General features: G+C 35.5%; 2 protein-coding genes across 3 annotated transcripts in view; one reads left to right on the top strand and one right to left on the bottom strand.

The window, feature by feature from the left end:
• The window catches only part of FANCL (FA complementation group L), an 81,449-nt gene extending 76,339 nt beyond the window's left edge, over positions 1–5,110 (top strand). Inside the window, exons 9-14 of the mRNA XM_027865187.1 lie at positions 16–99; positions 434–479; positions 600–681; positions 1,496–1,612; positions 4,546–4,617; positions 5,024–5,110. Of these exons, the coding sequence (XP_027720988.1) occupies positions 16–99; positions 434–479; positions 600–681; positions 1,496–1,612; positions 4,546–4,617; positions 5,024–5,059 (437 nt within the window). The 3' untranslated portion in view covers positions 5,060–5,110. The remainder of the gene's footprint in view (positions 1–15; positions 100–433; positions 480–599; positions 682–1,495; positions 1,613–4,545; positions 4,618–5,023) is intronic.
• VRK2 (VRK serine/threonine kinase 2) overlaps positions 4,640–15,274 on the bottom strand; it is an 82,977-nt gene continuing 72,342 nt past the window's right edge. The window contains exons 12-14 of one of the 2 annotated variants that reach the window (XM_027865186.1): positions 8,223–8,369; positions 7,648–7,672; positions 5,317–5,486 (exon numbers count right to left, since the gene is read on the bottom strand). In XM_027865186.1, the coding sequence (XP_027720987.1) occupies positions 5,413–5,486; positions 7,648–7,672; positions 8,223–8,369 (246 nt within the window). In that variant the 3' untranslated portion in view covers positions 5,317–5,412. Of the gene's footprint in view, positions 5,487–7,647; positions 7,673–8,222; positions 8,370–15,274 lie in introns of both variants that reach the window. The other variant, XM_027865185.1, reaches the window with a different exon arrangement.

Raw genomic sequence — 15,274 nt, forward strand, 5'->3', positions numbered from 1 at the left:
CCCTTTACATTGTAGGAAATAATGTTTCAATAAATATAGATGTAGACCCCAGGCATCCCACAATGCTTCCTGAATGTTTCTTCCTTGGTGCTGATCATGGTATGAGTTTTATTTTTTAATTTTAACTAATTGTTTAAGATAGACTATGTCATCTAGCCTTTGTCTGCTACTATTAAAATGTTTTTGCTTTAGCTTCAAATAGCATTATATGGTTAATTGTATTAATTTTAAAGTAATAAATAGTAATATATTTCTCCCTTGTTTTTTTCTGTGTACATGTCAGCAATATGAATTATATTGAGTAGTGATTAAAATACTTGTTTTGGACTTTCTAACCACATAGTTTAAAAGCAAGTACTATTCAAATATGTGAACTACCAAAAGAAATAAAAGAAAGAAAAAATGATGTGTTGGATTTTTTTTTCCCCTTAAGTGATAAAACCCCTGGGAATTAAGCTGAGCAAGAATATACATATGTGGTAAGTTTCGGAGAAAACAATTTTGATTCTTTTTCTGTGTTCATGGCCTGATGTCCTAAATGTATTTTTTAAAAAAAGATTATTGTACTGAAATAAAATATTTTTACTTTTTACTTTTAGGGATCCAGAAAATAGCCTATTGCAAAATTTGAAAAATGTTTTAGAAATTGAATTTCCAATACGTGCTGCCCTGGAAAAATCTGTAAGTTATTCAGAAATATTACACTGTCCTAAATAGGGTAACCTGATGAAAGTCAAACAATCTCCTTATATCTAACAGAAAGAGAAAAGAAGCTGAAAAGGGAAGTAATTGGCAGAATATTGTAACAAAGATTTCTGAACTGCAAGCTAACAGTTGCATCAAAGAACTTGTTAACCTTTGATTGGTGGTTCTAAGTGTACTTTTTTTCATGGTCCTCATAGCAGTAAGGTGATTAATGACAGACATCATTATTATTAAAAGTGGGGGGGAAAGGTTCAGAGTAGCTAATGAGATGTTTGGTGTTCCCACACCATTTTCATATGGATGACTGAAATAAAGTTCTAATTAACTTAGCAGAATTGCTTATGAAGGTAGCGGTACAGCTTTTTCAATCTTAGCTATCACTATATTGTTCAAACAACCTTAAAGTTCATTTTTGGACAAAGTTGTTATCATTTTTTTAAAAAGTTAGTTATATAATTATAAAATTCTAGAGCCCCAGCCTTTACATATTACAGTGACATATTGGGTGTTCTATTTCAATACAATAGGGTAAATAATTAAAGGGTCCAAGCTTCATGCCAACCAAGAAAATAATCCTTTAGAGCATGTTTATTGTACCAGTGTTATTAATTGAATAAGGAAATACTCCTTATAAATATTGTTGGAAGATACATAGTAATGATAGTATCATCTGTAAATGATGCTTGTTTACCTTTAAAAAAATTACTAAGCATTATCTAAAACTGCCCCACATCATTTTTCCATTTTAAACAATGAAGTATGGAAATTAAATTACAGTTTTCATTTGAAGGATTTCACAATGGATTGTGGAATTTGTTATGCTCATCGCTTAGAAGGTGCCATCCCAGATCAAGTGTGTGATAATTCCCAGTGTGGACAGCCCTTCCATCAGACCTGCTTATATGAGGTAAAAAGGTACTCAGAGCTCAAGTTTAAGGTACATGGATAATATGAGGAACTGATTCTGTAGGTGATTCAAAATCTCAAGTCATGACATCTTCCTCTTTCATCAGCTCTTTTACCAAACCCACTGATGAACACAAGATGTGTGATCATCTCACCCCCTTGTAAAGCTTCATGGTGCCTTGTATCTATTGCACTTTCTTACTGTATGTTGCATTAGAGTTTGTTTTTTACCTGCAAGCCTTATTTCCCGTATTAGACTGTAATTGCCTGCAGGGCAGGCAAGTCAACTTCTTTATATTGCCCTCATTTTGGATACAGTAGATACTCAATTACTCGGTGAGTAAAAAATGTGTTTGCTTTTATTTCATCTCTGTTCTCTTTGGGAACATAGATACCAATTAGTGATTCGTGTAAAAAGCCCTTTTAGGAAACCCTTACTAGATTCTGTTCTCCTCCTGAGATGTCAACCTTTATTTTTCAACTCCCAGAGCAAGCTATCGTTGTGTCTACTTGTTCCCTCACCAGCATTTGCTGGCTTTAGACCCACCAGACTCTAAGTTATCCATAATCTCTTTATTGCCAAATCCAATGGCCTTTTCTCAACCCTTGCCCTTCCAGACCTGTCTGCATGCAGTCTTTGATGCCACTGGCCACTCTCCCTGCATACTGTCCTTTCTGGGTTCCTTCTTGCTTCTTTTATCTGTCTGATTGCTCCTTCTCAGGCTTTTGTGATGGCTAATTATCAAAATCAGGCCCCCAACTAAGGAGGCACATCCAAGGACCCAGGGACACTGGGTCCTCTTATCTTTACATTTTCTCACTTTGTGACCTCATCACTTCTCACAGGTTTAATTATATCCAATCAGAAGACTTCCAATTCTGTATATCTACCCTTTCCCCGCTGCCTAGTTAACATTTCAAACTAGATGTCCCATGAGAACCTCAAACTTAGCATGTCCAAAGTGAAACTCATTATCTTTCACTAAAAACCCACCCCTTTGCAGTCCAGGGGACCATTCATTATTGTAGTAATAATAGCTAGCATTTATATAGCCCTTTATGGTTTACAGTTATATACAAAGATGTATGTGTATGTGTATATATATATATATATATATATATCTCTTTATGGTTTGCAAAGTGAGACATATATATAATCATGAAGTGCCATATAACTGCTATTTATATTTATATATATATATTTATGTACATATATATATATATCATCTTCTTTTATTTTCACAACCCTGAGAGGAGTTGCTGTTATTATCCCCATTTCACAGATAGAGAACCTGAGGAAGAAATTAGGATCACATAGCTTCTAAGTGTCAGAAGCAGGAGTCAAATTCAGCTTTTTCTGACTCAAAATCTAGCACTCCATTCATTATATCACCTAATTATCTTCCAGTTACCCAAGCTTACAAATTCTTCTTTATCCTTGACTCCTTCTTGTCCCTCATCTCACATATCCAATCAATTGCCAAATCTTGTCCTTTCTCCCTCTGCATCTTTTGAGCTCCCTGCTTCAAGTCCTTTCCCCACTGCACTCAGTCCTTTTCTGAGCTGCTAAAATGACTTTGCTTAAGCACAGGTCTGATCAGGACACTCTCCTAACTCAGGACGAGCTTCTTATGTTCTTCAGGCCCTTTATAACCTGGCTCCATTTGGATTCTCCTGTTAGATGTTGTCCCCTTTGCTACATTCCACAGGCCAGCCAGATTGACTTTCTTTTCCTCACATGTGACCTTCTATTTCCCCATCTCTGCACCCCATGGATACACTGCCCTCCCTTCTCACCTACACCTTGTAGATTCTCTCATTTCCTTCAAATACATCTTTCCACATAAAGCCTCTACTTTCCTCTCCCACCCATTATCTCCTATTTGTTTTGTATATACACATACATATAGACATATGCCCATTTTGTCTCTCCCAATAGAATGTCCTTGAGAATAAAGACTTTCATTTTGTCCGTGTATTCCCACCACCTAGCACAGTGCCTGGCACATAGTAGGCACTTTAAAATGCTTGTTGATTGATTGAGAAACTAAATTAAAGAAGACGTTTGATTCCTGAGTTGAGTCAGTAGCACATTGAAGACTTGCTTCATTAACCCAGCCTACTATTGTAAAGAACTCATTAGGAAATATTGATCAATACCCTATGTGCAAGTCACTATTACTTTAGGATTAGGTCCATTTCAGTTCAGCAGACATTAAGCCCTTACGCTTCATGCCAGGTGCTCTGCTATATGCACTGGATTCAGAGATAAAACCAAAGCAGTTCCTGCCCTCGAGGAGCTTAAACTCTACTAGGGAATTTGGCAGGTATGTGGAAAAGGAAGTGCCAGGTAATTTAAGGAGGGAAAAACACTTAACATGGGGGAATCAGATGGCTGGACTGTAAGGAATCTAAGGATTCCGAAAAGCAGAGGTGAAAAGGAAACGTGTCCAGATATGGGATACAGCCTGTGAAAAGGCAGGGAGATAGGAGTGGGCACATCGAGTTTGGGGAACAGCTAATACTCAAAGAATATTTTTTTGTTTTTTTTTTACTGTGAACCCTACAGTTAGGTGTTAGCATTTCTGTAACTCCAGCACAACCACTGTTCTTAAACCAACTTGCTAAACACCACATAGTGCACAAAAGTGACTCTGAAACTTATGTCATTCCTTCACCAAAGCTAATGTAGAATGACAGAGTGTGAATCTTCATCTCAAGACCTCATAAGAAGACTATTAAAAATGTGCTCTTGATGTATTTGTTTTCCAAAGTAATGTTCTTATGAAAATGTTTGTATGCCAAAATAGAACATTTCAATTCCGTACAAAGGGGAAGAAAAATTTTATTTTTGTCTATTTTAAACATTGGCCTTCTCGCTCTAGAATTGATTATAATCTATAACACCTCTCTCTCTCTCTCACATCTTTACAGTGGTTAAGAGGTCTGCTGACCAGCAGACAGAGCTTTAACATCATCTTTGGTGAATGCCCGTACTGTAGTAAGGTAAGTGTAAATATCCTTAACTGTAGCTAACTGAATAAAACATTAAAATAACTTCATTTAAAGAACACTGGGACCACTTTTAAAATGCCTCCCAAGTTGACTTTTCTATAAAATGAATTGCCTATCATCAAAGTTTTAAATTTATATTTTGGTACTTTGAAAAATTAAACAATTTTAAAATACCTTTATAGCTTTCATCAGTAAAACTCAGGCTCCTGATTTGTAGGGCTTTACTCATGGAGTCAGGACCTAATCCAGGTCCTCGCTGAGATTCCTAATAGCTTTGAAACCATAGCAATCACTTAGTTTTTGAGTTTTCAAAATACAACATTATACCATTTCTATGATTCAGAAGTTTTATTTTTGCAAGTTCTATGTACTTAAAAAGTATTCTCTCTCTTCCAAGCCAATTACATTGAAAATGTCTGGAAGGAAACCCTGAAACAAGAACTTGAAACATTTCTTTGGTAAAGACGACGAAATTAAGAAGAGAACCAGAAGGAATTTAGCGGATGTCTTCAAAGAAAATACAAAGAAAGAACTACTAAAATCAGAAGAAAAAATATGGTTAAGCTATAATGATACACATCTGACTTGGTCTCTTCACTGAGTCTAAGCTGAGAAATAGTGGACCAAAACCCTGGACTCTCATATTTTTTTAAGTCCATATTCTTGGCACTGTAGTGAGTGGGCATCTCATGCGTATAAGAAGATGGATGCTGCCTGGATATACCTGGACTAGGAAAATCTTGATTTAGTCCATGAAATGAGCTTGAAAAATGCTCATAGCTGGTTTTATTGGGAAGCTTTTTTACTCCTGATAAAAATTCTTGATGGTCCTGACATTTGTGTCTTCTCATTGTGCTTTCCTGTGGAAGAATAAATACATATTTAGTTGACATATTTATACTAATACTAAACAAATGATTATATAGGAAGTTCTTATCTACAAGTATTTTTTAAATTTTTACCCAAAACTTTCTGAATAACGGCTATAGAGAATTTAGAGGGGAAAAATGTGTTGTCTGCCTTTTTTTATATCCTAAATTTTTTTGTTAAGGTTTTCAACATGGAGAATATGCTTAATTCTAGTAATACAGAACTTAAAATTAATACATGGAAGTATTTTGTGGACATGCATGTCATAATACTAGATGCCATTCTGTACAGTTTAATTTTTATATTGGAATGATTTACATTTAAACATACATAAAAACTTCTAAAGTTTTGACTTTAAGTGTTTTTTCTTTTAAATTTTATTTTTAAGAAAATATCTTTTACTTACATTTTCTAGTTTAGGTTATGATTGGGATGTTTTGGGTTGCTGTTAAAAAGGCTTAGCTGTACATTTTCTCACCACTAGAGTCACAGTCTACCTACCACATACCGACAACTAAACATGTACTAATTTTCCTAATAGACTTTTCAAGCCAATGACCAGTCTAGTTTAAGTTCTAAGAGCCTCTTCATCAGGTTAGTTACAGCACTTCTCCAAGAATTGTTACTTCTCACTCTAAGGATATAACTAATACATTTTAAAGAGGTTGTAATTTATATCAGAATAAGAATTCATGATCACACCAATAAATTAATAGATCCTTAAAATATATTTTCATTCTTTTTCGGTAAAGATAACAGGTGAGGGAAAAGACACTGTGAAGGGCTAAAATTCCTTGTTCCTCCTCAAAGTGGAATAAATAGCACTAATTAAGAGGCATATAATATATCTACATACCAGTATGTTACCTTCACCTGCATTTAAACTAAATTTTACATTAAGTAAAACAAAGAAAGGAAACTGCCATTTTGATTCACTTAATAATTTTCTTTTAAAATACATCTCATTGCTATCTTTTGCTTTTACACGTAATATTTTTCAAAGCAGATACATCTAATAATAATGATAATAGCTAGCATTTTTATAGTGCTTTACATATGTTATTTCATTTGCCAATAAGAAAAAGCATAATTAAAATAATCTTTTTGCACTTAACGTAAGTGTGTATCTGCATTGAGTAATATGAAATATACATCAATTAACTTTATAATCACAATGTGAAATTTAATAGTAGACATTGGGATGCATTTAAAACCAACTTTGTCTTGACAATGACCCTAAAAGCCAAGTTTTCTTCACTTTTCTGCCCTGGCCTATGGATCATCATGCAACTGAGAAGTAAAGATCAAACAAGACCTACTCCTTCAATCTCTTCCAGTGTTCACATTTAACTAAAACAGTAATGTTACCTTCTCAAGTGTGCATACCACCCTTAACAATTTTATTCATAGTAAAGAACAGAATGAGATATGCCAAAAACAAATCCACTTTAATAGAAATAATAATAGTAGTAGGAATTATATAGTATCTACTATGTGTCAGGCAACTGGGCTAAGCACTTTACAAATATCTCATTTGTTCCTCACAAAAACCCATATTACAGTTATGAAAACTGAGGCAGGTTTTTTCTTTTCTTTTTTTCTTTAAGTGACTTGCCAGAGTTGGGTCATATAGCTAGTAAATGTCTGAGGCTGGATGTTAACTCAGGTCTTCCTTACTCCAGGCCTAGCACTATCCACTATTTTTACTGGATCTCTCTATTGCTGTACCAATTGTAAACAGCAATAGAAGAGCCCTAAAGAGAGGGTCCTGAATTCTTGGCTGGCTTCCCTACCAAAAACTCTAGAGTCAAAATTAATTCTTTAGGAACATTGGAGAGCAGTGTCTGAAAGGCACCAAAGTTACACCAAACATGATCTGGGGATGGTTAGGAAAAGACACACTTCAGAGCTACTTCTGTGAACAACAATGCCATTTTCTGACATGCTGGTTAAAGGCCAAAACAGCAAAAGCAGTTATTTGACAAACCAAAAATCACATGGGAGGATCGGGGGGGAGGTGGGGGAACAGAAAAGCAATAACTAAAAATCATCCCATGCATCTGCATTTCAATAAATTATGTTTCATTACATATAAAAGCAAAGTCATAGCTCAAAACAAACTGCCACTAAGAAGAGTTTAAGGTAATTTACCATTTTGTTCAGTGCAGACACCCACCTGTGTGAATAAGTCCAAAAAGACATCATTTTAATTTTGCCTTTTCTTATTGTCCAGAAGGGTTGGTAATAAATGTTGTTATGTGTCTGAACCAGTCATCTGCTGAAGGGTGATAAGTCAAATACCCACCAGCGTGCTAAGTCTGTAAGTCATTCATCAGTGCAAAATGCAGCACTGTTGACAAGGCTACAACCTAGTTGCATGTGATTACAAGGGTCAGCTCTGTGAGATACTGATTCCAGAGTACAGGCTACATCTGGGTATTTCTAACAGTTCATAACCTAAAAAAATAAAGTGCACTTCATTATGTTCTTGGGATAATAAAACAAACAGCACTTGGAAACATATATACTCACTCTGATCTTGCTCCTATGATAACCAGTGTCAGCTGCTTTGATTAAATCAGCTGGATATTTTTCTGTCTCTTATTTAACAAAAAACCACACAACCTTGGCTCTTGGGAGAAAATAAAATATCTTTATTCCCAAAGGGCGTATTCTAATGCCACATTAACGGAAAAACAAAACAAAACAAAACAAAAACCTCTTACCTGAGCTGTTTCGTTGTTAATCAGTCCAAACAGCTTCTCCTCTTTTTGTGCTTGTCTCCAGGTTACATGAGACTCAGCACCTCTCTCATCTTTTGACTTGCTTTGAACTTGGTTGACTTGTTTTGTGATAGCCTTTGGTGCATTAACCTGTTAATATAAAGTACGCAGCAAGGTAGAATAAAAAAAAATTGACATGTGCAAGAAAAAGTGCATTCTAGTCTAGAACCCTGAAAATTCTAAACCTGGTAAATTTTTTTTCTCCTCATTTTTTTTATGTTTAGCATTTTATTTTTCCCCAGTTACATGTAAAAACAATTTTTAACATTCGTTTTTAAAAATGAGTTCCAAATTCTCTTCCTTCCTCCCTCCCCCCCTCCCCTTGAGAAGGCAAGCAATTCAATATAGGTTATACATTTGTAGTTATGCAAAATATTTCCATGATAGTCACATTGTGAAAGAAAGCAGACCAAAAAAAAAAAAAATCAAGAAAAACAAAGAAAGTAAAAAAAAAAAAGTACATTCAATCTGCATTCAAACACCAGTTCTTTCTCTGGGGATGGAGAGCATTTTTCATCCTAAATCCTTCAGAGTTGTCTTGGATTGTTGTATTGCTGAGAATAGCTAAGTCATTCACAGCTGATCATCTTACAATATTGCTGTTATTTTGTACACAGTACATTCCACTTTGTATCAGCCCATTCAAGTCTCTCCAGGTTTTTCTGAGAACATCCTGCTCATCATTTCTTATAGTACAATAATATTCCATCATAATCACATACCACAACTTGTTCAGCCATTCCCCAACTGATAGGCATCCCCTCAATTTCTAATTCTTTGCCCCCAGAAAAGAGCTGCTATAAACATTTTTGTACATAGAGGTTCTTTTCCTTTTTGTTTTTTCTCTCTTTTGGGATACAAACCTAGCAATAGTTATTGTTAGGTCAAAGTTACAGTAAGCATGCAAACCTGGTAAATTTCAAGGAGGAAAAATTAAAAGGAGAATATCAAATGGAGAATAAGGAAAAACCACTGTGAGGAAAAACTGTTCTATCAGGCAAGATCCCGTCTATTCCTCATCAATAAGACAAGACCAATTAAAATTAGTGTTGCTATATGCTCTCTTCAAAAGTCATCTCTAAAGATAACTTGCATATTGAAAAAAAAAGGCATTTTTACAGAAAACTGTTTGTCATATTTTAAAGCTGCACATGAATTCATTATTAACCTTTGCTGGGAGTGAATACAGTTAAAGTCTCTGAAATTTAAATTCTTATTAATTAACTACATCTTAGTTTTCTACCTTTGCAGTGAGCCTAATTAATATGAAAGTCTAAAATGAGACCATGACTACTCCCTTTCACATAGGTGATCTGACCTTTTAGCAATATAAATAGTTGATATTTTCTGATCTTAAGTACCCGGGGTTATGCTCTACAAGTTGTGTGACTAACGCACTGTTTCTGTTTCGTCCCATAGAGAATATTACCATTGGCTACATTTTTGGGGCGCTTGATACTCATCCTTCAAGCAGGCATTAAAAGGGAGGTGGTGCCCCCTGAAATGCACAAAGGAAGAGCAGAAGCATTGGTGTGAGGCAGAGCACCAGCTTTAGACCTCGAACAGCTGAGAGTGCAGGGATTAAATATGGGACAAGAGAGGAGAGCATCACAAAGGGGAAATAATGGAGTCACCGGTGCCAAACCAGAATGAACTACAATGGCTAGGCAAGCAAAGCTTCAATTTGTAGTCACAATTTAGCCTCTTTTGCCAAGCGCTTGGTGTTCGCCCCTTCCTCCCCTTTAAAACATGCTGGCATATTGTGTATAGGTCTAAGCTGTCACAACAACATCTTGGCTTTTTTTTTTTTTTTTTTTTTTTTTTGCAGTAGGAGCCAGCTTATCACAGGGATGGCATCCCCAAGCCTTTCACTACTTGCACTTTGGAAATGCATCCCTAATTACTTAGGCGCTATTTATCAATACCACTCCAACCGTTTCATACAATTCAAAAAAAAAATGTTCCACTACTAAAAAAAAAAAAATGTGCTAAACAAATACATGTAACATCACCAGCCCAAAACTCAAGATTTTCATTATTGTTCCCAAGTATGGCTCTCCTTAAATGACCTAAGACATTTAAATATGGACTTACATACTCTTGTGAAAGGACATAACCTAGAAAAAAACCTGTGCTCCAGTAATGGAATTTTTAACACAAACAGTAAAGAAAGGAACCTTGATAGAGAGTTCCTTCATAAAAGCAGGCAGGTGGGAAAGGAAGGGAAAAGGAATATGAAAAGAGGGATCCACAGAGTTGAAACTGAAAACAGTAAAAGTTTTCCCCAAAATCTACAGGCCTAAAGAGTAAAACTCCTAGTTAAAAATCCCCCACATGAAACTTCCACATGATCAAGGAAGATAATGTATCTAAAGCACCTTGTAAACCAGCAAAACATTACAGAAATGTCAGCAGTTATATATTCAAATATAGTTCAAATGTGGATAATTTTCTGTTTCCCAGTTAAAATCTCGTTTAAGAGACCAGTTACTAAAAACATGAAAGGGTTTGACTGCATACCGTCTTAAAACTACTAGAGAATGATAGGTCAAAAAGATGAGTTTATAATGTGGTGTTCAGAATCGGCTTTACTGCCACCCTTGTTCATCAAATTAACCTTGTACTTGTCATTTATGTTGCTTCCCCTAGAAACTCTATTTTGTAGTCCTTTAGATCACAAAGTGTATGTTTTAAGGGCATTTGGGGAAGGGGGTATGATGCCAGCCCAATGTATGGCAGTATAGTTCCTTCCCTCTCCCTTTACTTATTGCTTTGTCCTACACCAATCTCAGATGGTAGTTGCTACCTTCAAGTGGTACCTACAAATCCCATCTACAATTATCTCTGCTAAGTGGCCACCCAGTCTCTTCTTTAATACCTTCATGGTGTGTGGGGGGGAGAGATTATCAGGGGATAGACAGCTTCCTAGGGCAACCCACCCCACCTTAGGACAATTCTAATTGGTAGGAACTTTTCCCTTAGATTTAGTTGAAATCTCAGTTTCTGCAGGTGAAGAGGAGTGGGGGATGGAGAAGTACAGAGGGGGATAAGCCAGCTGGTCCTAAATAGAGTCTAAAAGAGAATATGGATAAACTGGTTATAAAGAAACTACCAGAAGAAGGAAGTCATTGATAAACTGTACAGCATCCAGAGAAGATGAACCAGAATCCTGAAGTAGCCACAGATCATGTGATAGGAAGACTGAAGGAACTTTGGGCATGTGGCCTAGAGAAGAAAAGACTGATGGGGAACACAATGTATGTTTTCAAACATCAGAGAGACTAAAATTTCTTGGCTTGCTCCCTGAGGGCAGAACTAAGACCAATGAGGGAAAGTTATGGAGATGCAGATTTCAAACAAATGAAAGGGAAAAGTTCCTAATAATTAAACCTGTCCAAAAGTGAAGTGGGATGCCTTAAAAGGCGGTACATAGTCTCCTCCATAGATGTTTTAAAGAAAAGACTGAATGGCCACTCATCAGGGATATGGAAGATGAGACTTGAAGGTACCAGTCAGAGTCGATAACCTCTAAGAGCTGTTGTTACACCTGAGATTTTTGTCATTCTTATCATGTGTGCTCTATCTACATTCTTTCATTAATTATTCACAGAACCTAACTAAAAGATGGATACTTTCCTCTAGGTCAGGGGTTCTTATCTTATTGTTTTTAGTATCAGAAAACAGTTTGTTCTCTTGAGAACACTGAATAATTTCTCAAATTCAATCCAATCTTCATTCTTCTTACTCAATTTTTAGACCTACTCATTGTCCATCTGCAGGGCCTATCCAGGATATATGTTAAAACTAAAGAAATGGGCTATTTAACTGTGTGGCATAATGTGAGCAATATGCATTATTATTCACTTATTTTTCCTTGTTTGGACTGTAAGCCTGATCTTGAGTGACTATGGACCTAATAAGAAAACTAGCATTTCTATAGTGCTTTAAGATTTGCAAAGTACTTTACAAATATCTTATCCTTTTACAGGATAAGTAATAGAACTTAGGCAGGCAGAGGTTAAGTGACTTGTCCTGGGTCAAACAGCTAGTGAGTGTCTGAGGCTGCATTTGAACTCTGATCTTCCTGATTCTAGGTCCAGTGGAAATATGCACTGGGCTACCCAGCTGCTTCGGTTAAGAAGGTCACATAATAGTCAAGGAATTGATGTAATCTGCACAAAGTCACTGTCAAGCAGGATTGCCTGGACTGCTTCACAGTATATGGAATCCCCCCTTCATTTGGGCACTTGATAGACATCCTACATGATAATAACAAATAACATTTGCGAGCAAATGCTTCCTTGTTTATGCCTTACTTGATAGTGATAATCAGAAGATCACCAAACAGTTCTTTCTCTGAATCTCTGAAGAAATCTTGCATGACTTTAATATATGCATGGAATATATACCTTGCTGGAGGACAGCCAGTAAGGCTGCATTTTACTATGAAATTTAATGCTTTTTGATAATCAAAAAACAAATACTGTGGGGTCTTGCATTCTCCCCACCCTTAGGTCAATCGAGTACTTGTGGTCTACTGTGGAAAATCAGCAAAGCCTGTCTGTCCACTTCTGACCAGTTGGGTGGCTTTACTCAAATATGCATCACTGTTTGGGATTTCCAGCTGTGTTATTAATTCTGGATAACTAAGAACAGACTTCCTCACTTTTCCCTTTCAAGAACTGGATGCATTTTTCCCCCTGAAATACTCCTTGTAATGGGCTATTTTCTAATAGCTAATTAAAATGTATCATTAAAGAAACAGAATTTTAAAAAACCAGTCACTTCTCCACATATACTTGGAAGAAAATAGCTTTTTTATAGCAGACTGATCCACAGACCTTTTTGTCTATTTTTTTTTCCTGAAAACTGAGTCATGGGAAACCTTTTATGTGCTTTCTATAACCTCTTCTAGTACACCCAGGTGGTCTATGAGCAAAAGATATGCTAAGAACAATGAACCAAAGAGTTTGAAATCTACTCAGTGTGGAAAACAAAAGTGGTACCATGTAAAGCACAAGGGACAATAATCCTAGACTTTTAGATGATTTTTGTTACACAAACTCCCAATCATTGCAAGTCTCCTATATTCAGTTTTTATCAGTCTCTTACACTGGTTATATTTTTAGAAAGAAATTTTCTAATTTATTTTCTGGAATAGTATGAAAATAGAGTCCTTTTGCTTTAGTATACAGAAGTCCTGCCTTGGAGCCAGGAAGATTTGATTGTAGTTCTGCTTTTGACATATAATATATGTGGTGCTTTATAGTTTGCAAAGTATCATGTGCACTGGATCATTTAAGCTTCTCAACTAATCAGAGTTGAACGATACTATATTATTTTCTTCATTTTAGAGATGTGGAAACAGATTCAGAATGATAAAGTGATATACCCACTGTTACACTGCCAGTGTCAGAGGCAGGATTTGAACCTAGGTCTTCCTGACTCCAAGCCAGGCACTTTATGCACGAGACCATGTGACCTCCCGTGTGGCATGACACGTTTTTCTCAATGCCACAGATAGCACTCTAAGCCCATTTAGAGAAGAATTGTGAGCTGCACCAGGGGAGAGAGTTAGTACTCAACAAATCTTCAGGAAAAATTAAAATTAAAACGTTTAAAATATTAAAAAAGAATGCTTAGCTGCTTGATGAAAATGCTACTGATTGTACACCTATTACATATTAACCTATTTAACCCTAAATTACTTATGTAAGCATATATATTATATTTTATGCTAAAAATCTTTGATATAAAATTTTATTTAAGAAAAACCCTTAAGAAACACTCATTAATAATAAAAAAAAAAACTTAGTCCACTGGTTATATACATCCATATGATAGATACTTTTAAAAACTATATCCAGGCTAACATGACAGTAAATTTTGTTTTTAATGTTTATTATTTAAAACATTAGTTAATTTCCTGATATTCTTATGAGTCAATGCTTTGTTTTTGCCTCTCATAATTACTAAATGCCCTAAGCTGAAAGAACAAAGAGGCAAAATATTATTTCAGGTTGAGGCACCTAACAAAGAATTTTATACTCTATTCTTTTCCTATAAAAGTGGTTTCATAAAATATAAAAAACCCTTTGGACTTTCTTGATAAAAATAAAGATTATGGGGGTATAATCTAAATTTTTATATCAAAGGAGGATATAGATATCACTTTTTATATTAGCTTCTTTTATATTTCAATTAAGTTTACTAAGCTGAAAAACTACAAAAATGAGAAAAAGCTGCTTAAATTAGTGCAGATTAAGTGGTGACCATTATTGCAAAGGAAATGTATGTCAATGAAATGGCTTTTCTGTTTTGTTGCAAAAGTGATAAAAACACAAAAGTCAATAAAACTGTTAAAATAAGTCTCAGTAATTACCAAGATCAAAATCCAGTGGCTTTTTATTAAACATGAACTTTTGTTCTGCCTTCTACAATACGTAAATAGTGCTGACAATTGGTTTGTGAGCCACTTGCTACAATAAAATGTAATTGTATCATGAGAGAAAGGTGACAATCAGGAGATCATGAAAAAATTACATATTCTCACTGGTAGTTAATTAGCCATGCAAAACCTCCTCAAACAGATATTCTCTTCTATTAGGAATGATTACTATGCAGGCCTACAGATGTCAATACCACAGTCATTCAAATACTTCTTTCCCTACTAATTGAAGGTTGTAAAGCTCTGGTGCCAAGGTTTTGCTTCCAAAGAGCTAATTTATGACTAGAAGGATATTTTATGTCTTCAGTTGCAGCAGCTACAAAACTCAGCAAATCAGAACCATCTGTGCACTGATACTTGACTCACCATTCATCTAGCAGCCTATCAGTCACATTAGTTTGCATCCTGCATTCTTGGCTCATATACACTTGTGATGATCCAAAGTTCACAAGAAATATTAAAAATGAATGGCACCCTGACCCTGCCTTATTGCACATGCATCAGAGAAGAAACAGGTCTTTTGCATAAGACTATTTTCATTGAAGAA

The sequence above is a fragment of the Vombatus ursinus genome, unplaced genomic scaffold (assembly GCF_900497805.2).
Source record: "Vombatus ursinus unplaced genomic scaffold, bare-nosed wombat genome assembly UNPS02014778.1, whole genome shotgun sequence".
Lineage (NCBI taxonomy): Eukaryota > Metazoa > Chordata > Mammalia > Diprotodontia > Vombatidae > Vombatus > Vombatus ursinus.